Here is a 12,375-nt window from a genome sequence, read left to right as displayed (position 1 = left end):
CCCACAGCATCATCACGTAGCCCATGTTCATCTGTGCAAGTTCATGATGAGTCCATACCGGTTTGTCTCCTTCAGGTGAACCTGCAGGAGTCAGACACAGGGGGCGCGAGTCAGTTCACATCCAGCCACGTTAACCACACGGTGAATGGTAGACGCGATGAGCTGGGCTGCGCTCAGCCATTCGCGTATCCCAGTGTTGTTGGATGTTAACATGGCAAAGCCGTGGACTCGTTCGGACTCGATGGTTCTCATCAGCAAGGCCTCTCAAACCGTTGCCACGGCCAATAGGCGTACGTGGCACTCGACATCGAGCGGCGGTGATTGTGAACCAACATCGGAAATAATGTTCCACTGCTGAGGGTGTGTGTGTCTTTGTCGTGTCCGTGTGGGTATCCGTTTGCTTGTCTTTGTCTTGTGTGTGAGTGCGTGCAACGTGAGTGTGTGTGTGTGTGTTGAAATGTAGTGACTTGTTGCGCTTCTTTCAACAAGCAAAACAGGATCAGGACTCAAGGTAAGTGAAAAGAAAACTGATTTTTTTCTATTTCTTTTACTTCATCTTTTGTTTTATTTACTATACAATTATTTTACAATGTTATGTCAAAATGTACAGTATTTATTATGAGTTTACCAATGCTTCCATTTTTTGTTGAACCATAACACATTTCATGATACCGACTGTTTGGGCATTTAAATAGGGTACATTGTTGTGTTCTGACTTGTGAACTGTTCGACTTTGCGAACATGCCTGGGAACGAGTTGTGTTTGTAAGTCGAGTACTGCCCTTGCTCGGCGAGCGCTCTACCTGCAGGAACGTGAGCGAGTCCCTCTCCTCCTGCAGAGTGCGCAGACGCGTGGTTGCTGCCTGGAGCTCGCTGATCTCGCGCTCGTAATGAGCGATGTTCTCCTCAATCTGAGACAGCAGCTCGCGCCCCTTCACGTCCACGCGATCCAGAGCTGCCCTCTCGTCCTCATCCAGCGTCGCCCTCATGCGGGTGAACTCGCCTGAGATGCGAGCCTTGGTCTGGACCATGCATTCCTGCAGGAGTGTGGGATGGATGCAATCAATGCATATTCAATGCTATAAATACCAATGTCACATTGTTTTCTGGCTACTCCAAACCCCGTTTGCCTTGCCTCCAGATTATTTCTCTGCACTCACATCTCAATGAACAGGTCAATATCTTTTACATATCTAGTTCCTTCACATCTAAAATATAGTGAGTAAGATAAAAAGTAAAATTGGATTCTTCTGAGGAAATAAACACAACATAAAGTGAAACATTAAATTGTAAATCGAAACATGATTTTTCCATACGGTCCCATTATATGGCCTAAGATGCATTCCTAAAGGAAATGTCCCCAGCCAAAACAGACTAAAAAAAGTTCAATTCAACTGAGATATTCTATGCACAAATACGGAGAAACATAACGACTAATAACTTACAAAAAATTACCTGTTATTAAAACTACCTCACGTTACTGGAATGTCCATGCTTCTCAGCATAGGCTGGCCTCTCTACGCTCCCTTCACCGTTTCAAATCACTCCTAGCGCAGACTACACACTTCAGATGCTGTACCTGGACCCAACCCTTTTTGCTGTTATTTTTTGCATTTCCATGATCGTTTTTTTTATTAGTTCGATCGAACAAAGACGGCTACTGCATCGCACGCATTCATGTGCACTTCTGCGGCCGTCTGGAATGTTCTTCCTTCCAATATTAGGAAGCCACTGGAACTTTGCACTTTTAAATAATCTAGATTGAAAACTCATTTCTGTAGAACTGCTTTTTGTGTTTAGTTTGTTGTCTTTCCACCGCACCTCCGATTAGCACGATTGGCATAATACAATCATGTTTACTTCACATCACGCTCATCTGTTCCTCACCATTAATTAACCTTTTTTTGTTGCAATAAGCTTTTTGTTCATTTCGTTAAAATTGTTAATGTTTTTTCTTTATGGTTCATTTTCTTCCTGTGGCTCTGACGCATTTTTTGACGATGTTGCCTGTCCCTCCCAAAATATCAACGTTATATTGTTTTTGTTATATGCTTGATGCATCAAGGATTTCCCTTGCAAAATAACTGGGTGACACGCTAAGTGTGATTTTCCGTATAACAATTAATATTCAGGGCCCTATCACCACGCAGGGCAGTCAAGGCAGGATAGCTACCTTCTTTGTAGACCAAACCTGGGCATATGTCAGTCAGCCTAGATTTATCAAAGCTGTGCAGTATATTGTTACAAATTAATCCCTGCCACCTGAACACAGATGCCAATTACTTGGCTGTCCAAGTCAAACCTGGGTAGTTGTCAACTCTAAGTGGAGGTGTAATGATTAGGGAGTTGCATTTTTAGTGAGAAATGTATATTTGGTGCATATACTGAATCAATCCTGCTGTAATAATGCACTCCCAGAAGACCGTGGATACTGAGAAATATGTATTTTAGGTGGAGAGACAAATTTATACTGTAAAAAAAATTCCCTTGATCTATTTTCTTATTGATATTCTCTGCAACAAATCTAATAATTATGTTAGTGTTGTTTATTGTGATTTGAAACCTAAATATGACCTATATCATTATACCTCCTTTGCCAGTACCAAAATATAATAATAGGGCTTTCCCCCCTTTTTTTATCTGTACGCCTTTTGGCGTCATCTGGTCGAGCACCAATTAGGTCGAGGCTAAAAAAAAAGCCGTCCCTTGGTGTAGACCAATCAGTTTCAAGGATAATGCGACAAATATGATCATACTGTGTGTTTTTTCGTTTGCATTTTGACTGCAAGTATTGTGGTTAATTCAGTAAACATGAATCCTCGTAAGAAGGTTTCAGTTTTGTTGCCAGAAAAAAGGGGAAAACCCTATTATTATACGACCTATATCTTTACGAGAGGATCCTTCCCTATAAACATAAGGAAGTACGCCAACATTGACTTCAGCAAGCCTGACTCTGATACTGAGCTACTGGGTGTGGAAACCAGTCCAGAGCTTGCGTATACTGAAGAAATAATTTTGAAACGATGCACTCCCACGTCTTCGGGCTGATAGGATGTATACATTTTTCTAATGATTTTTAAACAGAGGCAAATATTTGATGGAGACCTATTTTCTGCGTATCTGGTTATATTACTAATATTCTCCACAACATGGAGATGCTACAGTATGTAAGTTATTATCACCAGCTGACTTGATGCCCTCTTTTACAACTAGATTTGCATGACATTGGATACTTGTAACCTTATGGTGGTGGTGGGGTTTGTGTGTCTTGTACTCCTGGTAGGCTCTCTCTTGGTGAACAGGTCTGGGGGGAGGTTCCAGACAAATAATGGTCCGAAAAAACATCCCTTCATGAATGGCAAAAAAAATCAAAGAAGATATACCGGGAAACCCCCCCATGAACCAGTCCTGGGGGTGGTGCTCACTGAGAAGTGCCTGGTGGCTTGGTGACCCCCACGTTAACCGGTCGAGCCCTGCCCCAATCGGCTACGTGGCACCGTCCTGTGGGCCCACCATCTGCAGGGAGAGGTGGCGGGTGCAATGCCAGCATGGAAGGTTAGAGAGATCGTCTCAGATGGACTGGACTTTTGCAATAGACACTCGCTATTGGGATTTGGAATGTCACATCACTGGGGGTGGGGGGGGGGGGGGAGGAGTCAGCACTGGTGGAGGAGGTGGAAAGGTACCGACTAGGTAGAGTCAGTCTCACCTCCACACACAGCATTGGCACTGGAACCAAACGTCTCAGTCGGGGGTGGACTCTCTCCTATTCTGGAATAACCCCTGGTAAGAGGCCCCGGGGGCGAGTGTGGGGGTACTCACAAGCCCCCGGCTGGGTGCTTCTCAGTTGTAGTTTGTCGCGGTAGGTGAGAGGGTCGCCTCAGTGAGACATCGCGTCTCAGAAAGGACAGCTCTGGCTGTTGTCTGTGCATATGTACCAACAGCAGTTGAGAGTATTCGGCCTTCTTGGAGTTGGTGAGTGCTGTGCTCGACCGCGCCGCCTACCAACTCCATCGTCTTACTGGGCGATGTCAATGGTCACGTGGGAAAATATGGCGATACCTGGAGAGGCGTGATTAGGGGGAAAGTCCCCCCTGATCTGAACCTGAACGGTGAGAGGTTACTTGAATTCTGCGATAGTAACGGAATGTCAATAACAAACACCATGTTCGAACATGCGGATGCTGATTTGTGTACTTGTTACCAGCGCATCTTGGGCCGAAGGTCAACAATTTACTTTATAGTTGTATTATCGGACCTAAGACCATATGTTGTGGACACTCTGGTAAAGAAAGGGGCAGAGCTGTCAACTGATCACCACCTGGTGGTAAGTTAGACCCGATGCTTGAGGCACCGACCAGAGAGACGTGTAGTCCAAAACGAAGAATGCAGCTTTTCAGGCAAAAGTCTGGTGCAGAAAGATTTCAACTTCCACCTCTCTGAAAATGTATCCTGCACTCCAGAGAAGGTGATGGACATTGAGTCCGAGTGGACGATGTTCAGGACCTCGATTATGGATGCGACTGCGAAAAGCTATTGACGGAAGGCAGTTAGTGCCTGTGAAAGTGTCAAACCTAGGTCCCGCTGGTGGACACCAGTGCCGAGAAACGCCGTCAAGTTGAATAAGGAGACTTTTTCCTAGCTATGCTTGGAAAAAGGTCTCGCGACTCGATTGAGAGTTACTGGCTTGCCAAGAGGGTGGCAGCAGTAGCAATCGCTGAAGCGAAAGCCCGAGCATGGGAGGTACCTGAAGAGGCCATGGAGAGAAACCACCAGGCAGCCTCAAAGACCTTTTGTCAAACCATCCAACGCATTAGGAAGGGTCGACGGGACATGGCCCAGGCTATTCTCAGTAACATTGAACTCAACTAAGGAGATAGTCGAGAGCTGGAAGGAACACTTTGAGGAGCTCCTCAACCCGGTGGATATGCCCTCCTCTCAGAAGGTCAGCCCCGGAAACAGCTGGGGGGATTGGATTCATAACGGCTGCTGAAGTCACTCCGGCGGTCGAGGGCCTTCATAGCGGCAAAGCTGCTGGGGTGGACGAGGTTCACCCAGAGTTGTTGAAAGCGCTGGACAGTGTAGGGGTGTCGTGGTTAACAGGCCTCTTCAATGTTGCATGGAAGGTGGGTACAGTATCTCCAGATTGGTAAACTGGAGTTGTGGTTCCCATTCTTAAGGAAGGGGACTAGAGGGTGTGCTTCAACTGCAGAGGGATCACACTCCTCAGCGTCCCAGGTAAAGCCAATGCTAGAGAGGAAAGGAGTTTATGGCCGGTTGGTTGATCCTCGGATCAGGAGGAACAATGCGGATTCCGTCAGGGTCATGGAACAATGGACCGGCTCTTTTCCTTATCACAGATATTTGAGGGGTCATGGGAGAATACTTCTCCAGTCTCCCTTTGCTTTGTAGACTTGACCGTGTTCCCTGTAATATCCTGTGAGAGGTGCTGCGGGAGAATGATTTACCGGTGCCGCTTTTGTGTGGTATCCGGTCCCTCTATTCGCGGAGTGAGAGCTGCGTCCGTATTCTTGGTGTTAAATCAAGGTCGCTAACTGTGGGTGTTGGACCCTGCCGAGGGTGCGTCTTGTCTCTAATCCTTTTAGTGATTTTCATGGACAGGATATCAAGGCACAGTCGAGGTATGGAGAATATCCAGTACGGGGGGCATGGAGGTGGCGTCGCTGCTTTTTGAAGACGACGTTGTCCTCTTTGCCTCGTCAGTCTGTGATCTCAAGCGTGAACTTGAACGGTTTGATGCCGAGTGTGAAGCGGCTGGGATGAGGATCAGCACCTCCAAATCTGAGGTCATGGTTCACTCCCGGGAGACGTTGGATTGTTCTCTCTCGGTGAGGGGGGATAAGCTGCCCTTTGTGAAGAAGTTTAAGCATCTCGGGATTTCTTTCCCGAGTGATGATAAATGGGAGCGGGAGATCTGCCGGTGGATCAGTTCGGCGTCCGCAGTGTTGCAGGCACTGTACCATTCCATGGTAGTGAAGCAGGAGGTGAGGTCTCGAACAAAGCTCTCGCTTTACAGATTGATCGATCTACATTCCCACCTTCACTTATTGTCATGAGCATTGGGTGATGACCAAAAGGATGAAATCGCAGATACAAGGAACCGAAATGAGGTTTCTCCGCAGGGTTGCCGGGCTCACTCTCCGCAATCGGGTGAGGAGCTCGGTAATCTGGGAAAGCCTCAGAGTCGAGCCCCTGCTCCTCCGGATCGAGAGGAGCCATTTGAGGTGGTTTGGCACCTGGTAAGGATGCCCCCCCGGTAGACTCCCCCTGGAACTCTACCAGGAACGATCTTGTGGGCAAAGACCACGGAGCCAGCCCAGGACACGCTGGCGGGACTTTGTCACTTGGCTAGCCTAGGAATGTTTATTGTAGTATTCAACAGCCGGTTTCCTGTCACATTTTATCGTCATCTTTACTCGTTTAACGTCGAGTTTTTTAATTCAATACAATCGTTGTTCCATACTCCGTTATTTTATCTCACCCATTGCAAGTCAATGGAGTTATCCTGCGAAGTGCTTTGATGTCTCACGAGCTAAACTTTTTTTTACGTAAAACGTTGCATTAAAAACATTACATTTCAACCACCCATAACCATAAAAATGCAATATTCTGAACAGTTATTACACATTGACTCAAGCCTAACAGAGTTCACTTGAATTTATGGAGTTGTCCCCACAGGGAGAGTCATTAACTCCACTCAGGGTGGAGGTCACAGGGCCACAGAGCACAAGCGTGGTACCTGCATGTCCTTGCGTGTGGCCTCCATCTGTCCCACGGACGCCTCTGCCTCCCTCCTCTTCTCCTCCACCGCTCGCATCTCCTCACCGACTCCACTCTGCAAGAGACGAAGTCACCAGAGGAGACTCCACTCACTGAGCGTCCCGTCTCAGACCCACTCCATACGGAGCCCTCCACAGTGACGGCTCTGAATTGCCGACCAAAAGAGTGGTGAGGAAGTCAGCCTGGACTCACTTAAAAAAGTTTAAAAGGCAAGACACCTGTTGCCAGAGAATCAACCCACAGTGATGTTTGTTGCATGATATGTTTCTATTACTCCCAGGTGATGTATCAGAATCAAGATATGTAATAATACTGGAGGAATCCGATGAGCTGTAAAGCTCTTTTTCACAGATGTCCAGTAGGAGTGGGTAAGAACGCTACAACAACAAACAATACAGAAACATAATAGTCGTGCAAAGTACAAGAAAGGTAAACAAATCACCCAATAACATACACATATAATCAAGCCATCCCCATCCTGCCAGGTGTTAATTCATTTTTCAGTAGCGACCTGGCCACAATTGATAACTCATCAAAGTGGTTTATCACGTGGAAATGTATAGCAGCCAATTAGTCTCAATGTGTGTGTGTTTTTTTTCTGCACCTCAGTGGTTCTCACTGTCGGCACGTGGGCCTCACCTTCCGTGTCTGATGCTCGTCCTTCAGCGTGTCGACATCATGCCCTCTGTGTTCTCCAGCGATGGCGCAGACTGTGCAGATGAGGCTCACGTCTTGCTTGCAGTAGAACTTGAGCTCCTCATTGTGCCTCTTGCACTTGCGTGCTTCAGGGTTCACATCTGGTGAAACCAGGACGTGATCCTTCAACTTCGCCCTCTCCAGGTGAGGCGCGAGGTGCTCAGTGCAGAAGGACGTCTCGCACTTGAGGCAGGTCTTCAATGCAGGCGTCTGGCCTTCTGGGCAGATGTCACAGAAAACAACACCGGCATCAGCATCAGCAGCAGCAGCCATGGACTCAGTCACTCGCAGCTGCTCCATGAGGTTGGCGATCGTCACGTTCCTGGTCAGCTGGGGTCGTCGAGGGAAGGTCTTGCGGCACTGCGGGCAGCAGTAGGAGTCTACCTCCTTCCAGGCGTCCTCCAGGCAATGGAGGCAGAACGAGTGGCCGCAGCTGAGCGTGGAGGGGCAGTCAAACGTGTCCAGGCAGATGGGGCAGGTCAACTCACGGTCCACGTTCTCAGCGGCGGGAGCTGCGCTCGCCATGACCCAAGGCTGCACCCAAAGTTAGTAGCTCCCTGTCGCTCGGAAAATTTTATATTTCAACAAAAAAAAAGTTTTAAGTTTATAATCTCTTGAGATGTTGAATATCCTTGACGAGTTGTGTTCTGTGCGCAGCTCACACGGCGGAGGCGAGCAGGGAAATGAAATGACTTCACCTGCAGTTAAGTTATAAATACCTCGAGACACGCCCTGGAATGTTCCACAACGCGGCCGAGCTCACCTGTGTAGACGTGGCGTTACAGTCACGCACTGTGTTATGTTTGTACAACAAAACCCAGCAGTAGCAGCCAGGGACACAGCGATAATGGTTTGTCCCACAGGCTGCTTGACCGGCTAGGGTCAGGCTGTGTGCATTGCCACAGTGGAACCGCACTTTGAACAAACATTCTGATGTAATCATCTTCAACCTTTGTCAACTAATATTTTAGCTACTGGCTTCATGCTTCCTCTGTTCATCTGTAAACAAAAAAATTCAATTCATGTATTCCTAGGATACCGTTTAATTCTAGGTGGATGGTGGTTGTATGTAGGGCTGAACGATTAATCGATTTCAAATCGCAATTTGAAACAATGCGATTAACAAATCGCAAAGGCTGCAATTTTTTGCGATTTGAAAAATCCTATTACTCTCTTATTGGAATTGTTTCATTTTGTATTCTTGTAACTTTATTTATTGAACTTAACAATTGTTCTATGTTGAAACATTTTCATAAATACATGTTGGAAGCAATGAATATAATTAAAGTTCTCATTCTTGCATTAGAATATATAAAGAGCAGTTCATATGTTGATGGTAACAAGTGGTATTGCTCCATCACGTGTTTTAAATCCATTACAGAGTGAATATTGAACTGAAGCTTGACTTCAATTTTTTTTTATCGCAAATCAAATCGCAATATCTGTCAGAAAAATCGCAATTCGATATTTTCCCCAAATCGTTCAGCCCTAGTTTTATGTATGTTGATCTTCTTTCACAACGTCGATAGGTAATAGTGCTAATCAAACGTGTGTGAGTGTGTGCGTTTCTGGGTGAGTGTATGGGTTAGTGTGTAGGTGTTTGGATGAGTGAGTGGGTATTTGATGAGTGGGTGGGTATGAATGTTGAACTTCTTTCACACTATATGTAGTCACTCTCGCTTATCGGAGGTGAGAGTGGGTGGTGGTTGTGGTGGCGGTGGCTGAGTGAGTTGGAGGGAAGGTGGGAGGGTGATTGGGTGGGAGGGTGGGAGGCGAGGCAGTTTGGGTGGCAGATTGCGTGCTGGGTGGACGAGCTGGCAGGGAGGGAGGGAAAGTGAAAGCGATGGAGGGCGGGAGGAAGGGTGGCTGGGAGGGCGTGCGGTTGCGTGGTTGGGTCACTGGGTGGATGGACTCACGCATTACCACAGCGAACAGCCTCTGGCTAAATAAACATCGTCATTCATTTCAGCTTATTATGACTATCACTGTGCGCATTCCTATTATGCATTTTAAAATATATATATAGCTCAACCTTTAAAATTGTCATTACCTAAACTCAAAAAAGTATTCACCACCTATTCTAGTCAATGGTAAGATTTTACATCCTGGACTCGCTGAGTTTGGCCAATTCTATGATTCTTTTTTTTTACCAGTTAAGGCCCACTGAGTTACATAGCTCATTTTTTTTTTAAAGCGACCTGGCCACGATTGAAAGCTCAACAAAGTAGCTTTTCACGTGGACATTTCCTAAGCAAAAACTCTAAACGCGTGATGTTGATTCTAAATGTCGAGGGGAAACCGGAGGAAGCAGATTAAAATCCACAAGAAAGCGGAGAGAGCGACACGCAAACTCGAAATATACAGCAGCAGCAGGCGTCAGTCAGGGTCGGGATCGAACCCACAACCTCCTGTGCAGCAGGCGAGGTAGTTAACATCTCCTAGCTGCCGTGATGATGATGATGAGAAAGAGACACGCAGACTCCAACTATACAGCAGCAGGCATAACCAGGCGAGACAGTTAAAATCTTTGCCACGGTGGCATTACTGCACGCTAAATCGCACAATCCAAACCCCGCATCGATCGAGGGGAACGTGCACAATACCCGCGCGTGCACATGGGGTGAGGGCTCGCGGATGAACATCGCTGGAAAGGATGGGACACACGGGGTGAGGATCCTCCTCGTCTAAGCAGCCTCAAGGAGCGTGCTGTCGCGGGGTGGAGGGGAGAGAGATCGCCTGCAGAGGGGAGAGACGCCTGCAGGGTCAGGTTCATGGTGCACCTGGCTGGGAAAGTTCCTCTCGGTGTTTTATTTATTTATTTCACGGGAATTCGCCTGAATTCACTTTCACTCGGAGCTCAGTTAAAAGGGTAACACCTATTACTATATCTTGTTACTGGAAAAGGATGTCTCATAATGTAAATGCTCACCCCGAGCCCTCAATACTCTGATAGTGCGCTGTTTCTGAGTTGTACGCCTTTTGGCGTCATCTGGTCCAACACCAGTGGAGACTAGGCTCTAAGAAAAGCCATCTCGGGCGTGGACCAATCAAATTCAAGGACAGTGCCAATATCATTATCAGAGTTGTCTCTTTTGTTTGCATTTTGACTGCTCGTTTTGTGGTTATTGCAAACATGTTGCCTTGTATAAAGGTGTCAGTTTTTGTGCCAGTTAAAAGGATAAAAACCTATTACTAAATCTTGTTACTGGCAAAGGAGGTCTCATAATGTAAACAGCATCATGCAGTTCTAAAGAAAAAGTATTTTCAATCTGGATGATTTAAAAGTGCATAGCTCCAGTGGCTTCCTAATATCAGGAGGAAGAGCGCTCCAGACGGCCGCAGAAGTGCTTCTGAAAGCACGCGATGCGGTGACCGTCTTTGTTTGATGGTTAGCCAAAAGCCGCTGCGAGAGTGATCTGAGTTTGCGTGATAGTTTATGCTCCTTGATGAGAGCAGCAAGGCATTGTGGTTCATTTGTGGCAAGCACTTTGTGTGTGTAATGAGTGCAGTCTTATAATGTCTTCGTTCAGCAACCGAAATCCAATGCAGCTCAACGAGCACCAGACGGACATGGTCGGATGTTGGAGTACCCGTCAACGCACGTGCCAAATAATTTGATATGCATTCAACGATATTGCTATGAGCCTGTTAGTGTTGTTGTATGCATACTTATCCATTTTACTGCTAATCCTGCTAGGAAAGAGGGAATAAAGTCCCCTGGTGATATTAATAATTTGCCCAAAATAGCCGCGTTGTGGAGAGTATTTGTAACAAAAACAGATAAGCATCCTTCATATAGCTGTCTATATAAGAACAAATACAGTGGTACCCCGGAGATCGAACTTGAATCGTTCAAGAAGGCCATTCGAACACCGATTTGTTCGAACACCGAATTAATTTTCCCCATAAGAATTAATGCAAATGACATTAATTGGTTCCAGACACAAGAAATATCCCATTATAAAGCATTTTTACATGAAGTTTACAGTAATTACGGACATAAAATCATACACAGCAACAAGAAACACAATAAATAAATGGAATAAATGAATAAATATAAATGGAATAAATGAAATAAATGAACACTGAACTTCACTTTGCCTGCAGTAAGGAGAGTTGATGGTTTAAAGCTTTCGTGACTGCAATGATTCATCTTCTTTGGTTCTTTCGGTAAAGTCACGTAGAATGAGAATAAAATAATAAATTGATAAAATAAAAACGTCGTGAGAATATTATTGTGTTATTTATTTTATCAATTTATTATTTTATTCTCATTCTACGTGACTTTACCGAAAGAACCAAAGAAGAGAGTTGATGGCTTGAGTATAAGGTGGTGGTGTTATTGTTTGGAAGGGGGAGTCCCCTTCCACAATAACGTCGGGTAAGCTGCCCTTCTGGCGTTCTTTCTCTTTGTGCCTCTTTTCTGCCACTAACTGTGGGTCACTTGAGCCCTTTCTGACTAGCAACTTATCTAAAGAGGTTACCGCACGGTAAAACCTTTCTCTGGGCAAGCGTCACGCACGCTGCTGGCCATACGCGTCTCAGCCGTGTCCTGGTTCTTTCAATTCGCGATTGCCCGTCGACCTCCGAATTTCGTTAGGAAATATCGCGTCCGAAAAGCGAATTTGTTCGAGTTCTGGTGCATTCGATCTCCGAGGTTCTACTGTATATATATAATGTACACATCCCATCAGCCCCAATACCTGGGAAAGCATTCTTTCGGAAGTGTTGATTCAGTGAAAGCAAACCCTGGACCGATTTCCACAAACAGTGTCTCAGCAGCAGAGGTAAGGATTTGCTTGAGCCCATGCTGGTGTATGGTCAAGGACCCTCTCTGGCAGATATGGGTCCTAGTTATATGCCAAACGATATAATACAC

The 12,375-nt window shown here is 46.0% G+C and overlaps 1 protein-coding gene across 1 annotated transcript; it reads right to left on the bottom strand.

Moving 5' to 3' along the window:
• LOC142906659 (E3 ubiquitin/ISG15 ligase TRIM25-like) lies at positions 1–8,127 on the bottom strand. The gene is made up of 4 exons (XM_076054923.1): positions 7,440–8,127; positions 6,760–6,855; positions 803–1,036; positions 1–81 (listed from the first exon to the last, which is right to left on the bottom strand). The coding sequence occupies exons 1-4, from the start codon at positions 8,019–8,021 to the stop codon at positions 28–30; spliced, it is 966 nt and encodes a 321-aa protein (XP_075911038.1). The 5' UTR covers positions 8,022–8,127; the 3' UTR covers positions 1–27.
• Between the last annotated feature and the right edge of the window lie 4,248 nt (positions 8,128–12,375).

This window comes from Petromyzon marinus, chromosome 68 (assembly GCF_048934315.1).
Source record: "Petromyzon marinus isolate PM22_M1 ecotype Great Lakes invasive population chromosome 68, UKy_Petmar_22M1.pri1.0, whole genome shotgun sequence".
NCBI lineage: Eukaryota > Metazoa > Chordata > Hyperoartia > Petromyzontiformes > Petromyzontidae > Petromyzon > Petromyzon marinus.
The sequence above is the reverse complement of the archived record's forward strand: the minus strand, read 5'-3'. Positions and strand labels throughout refer to the sequence as shown.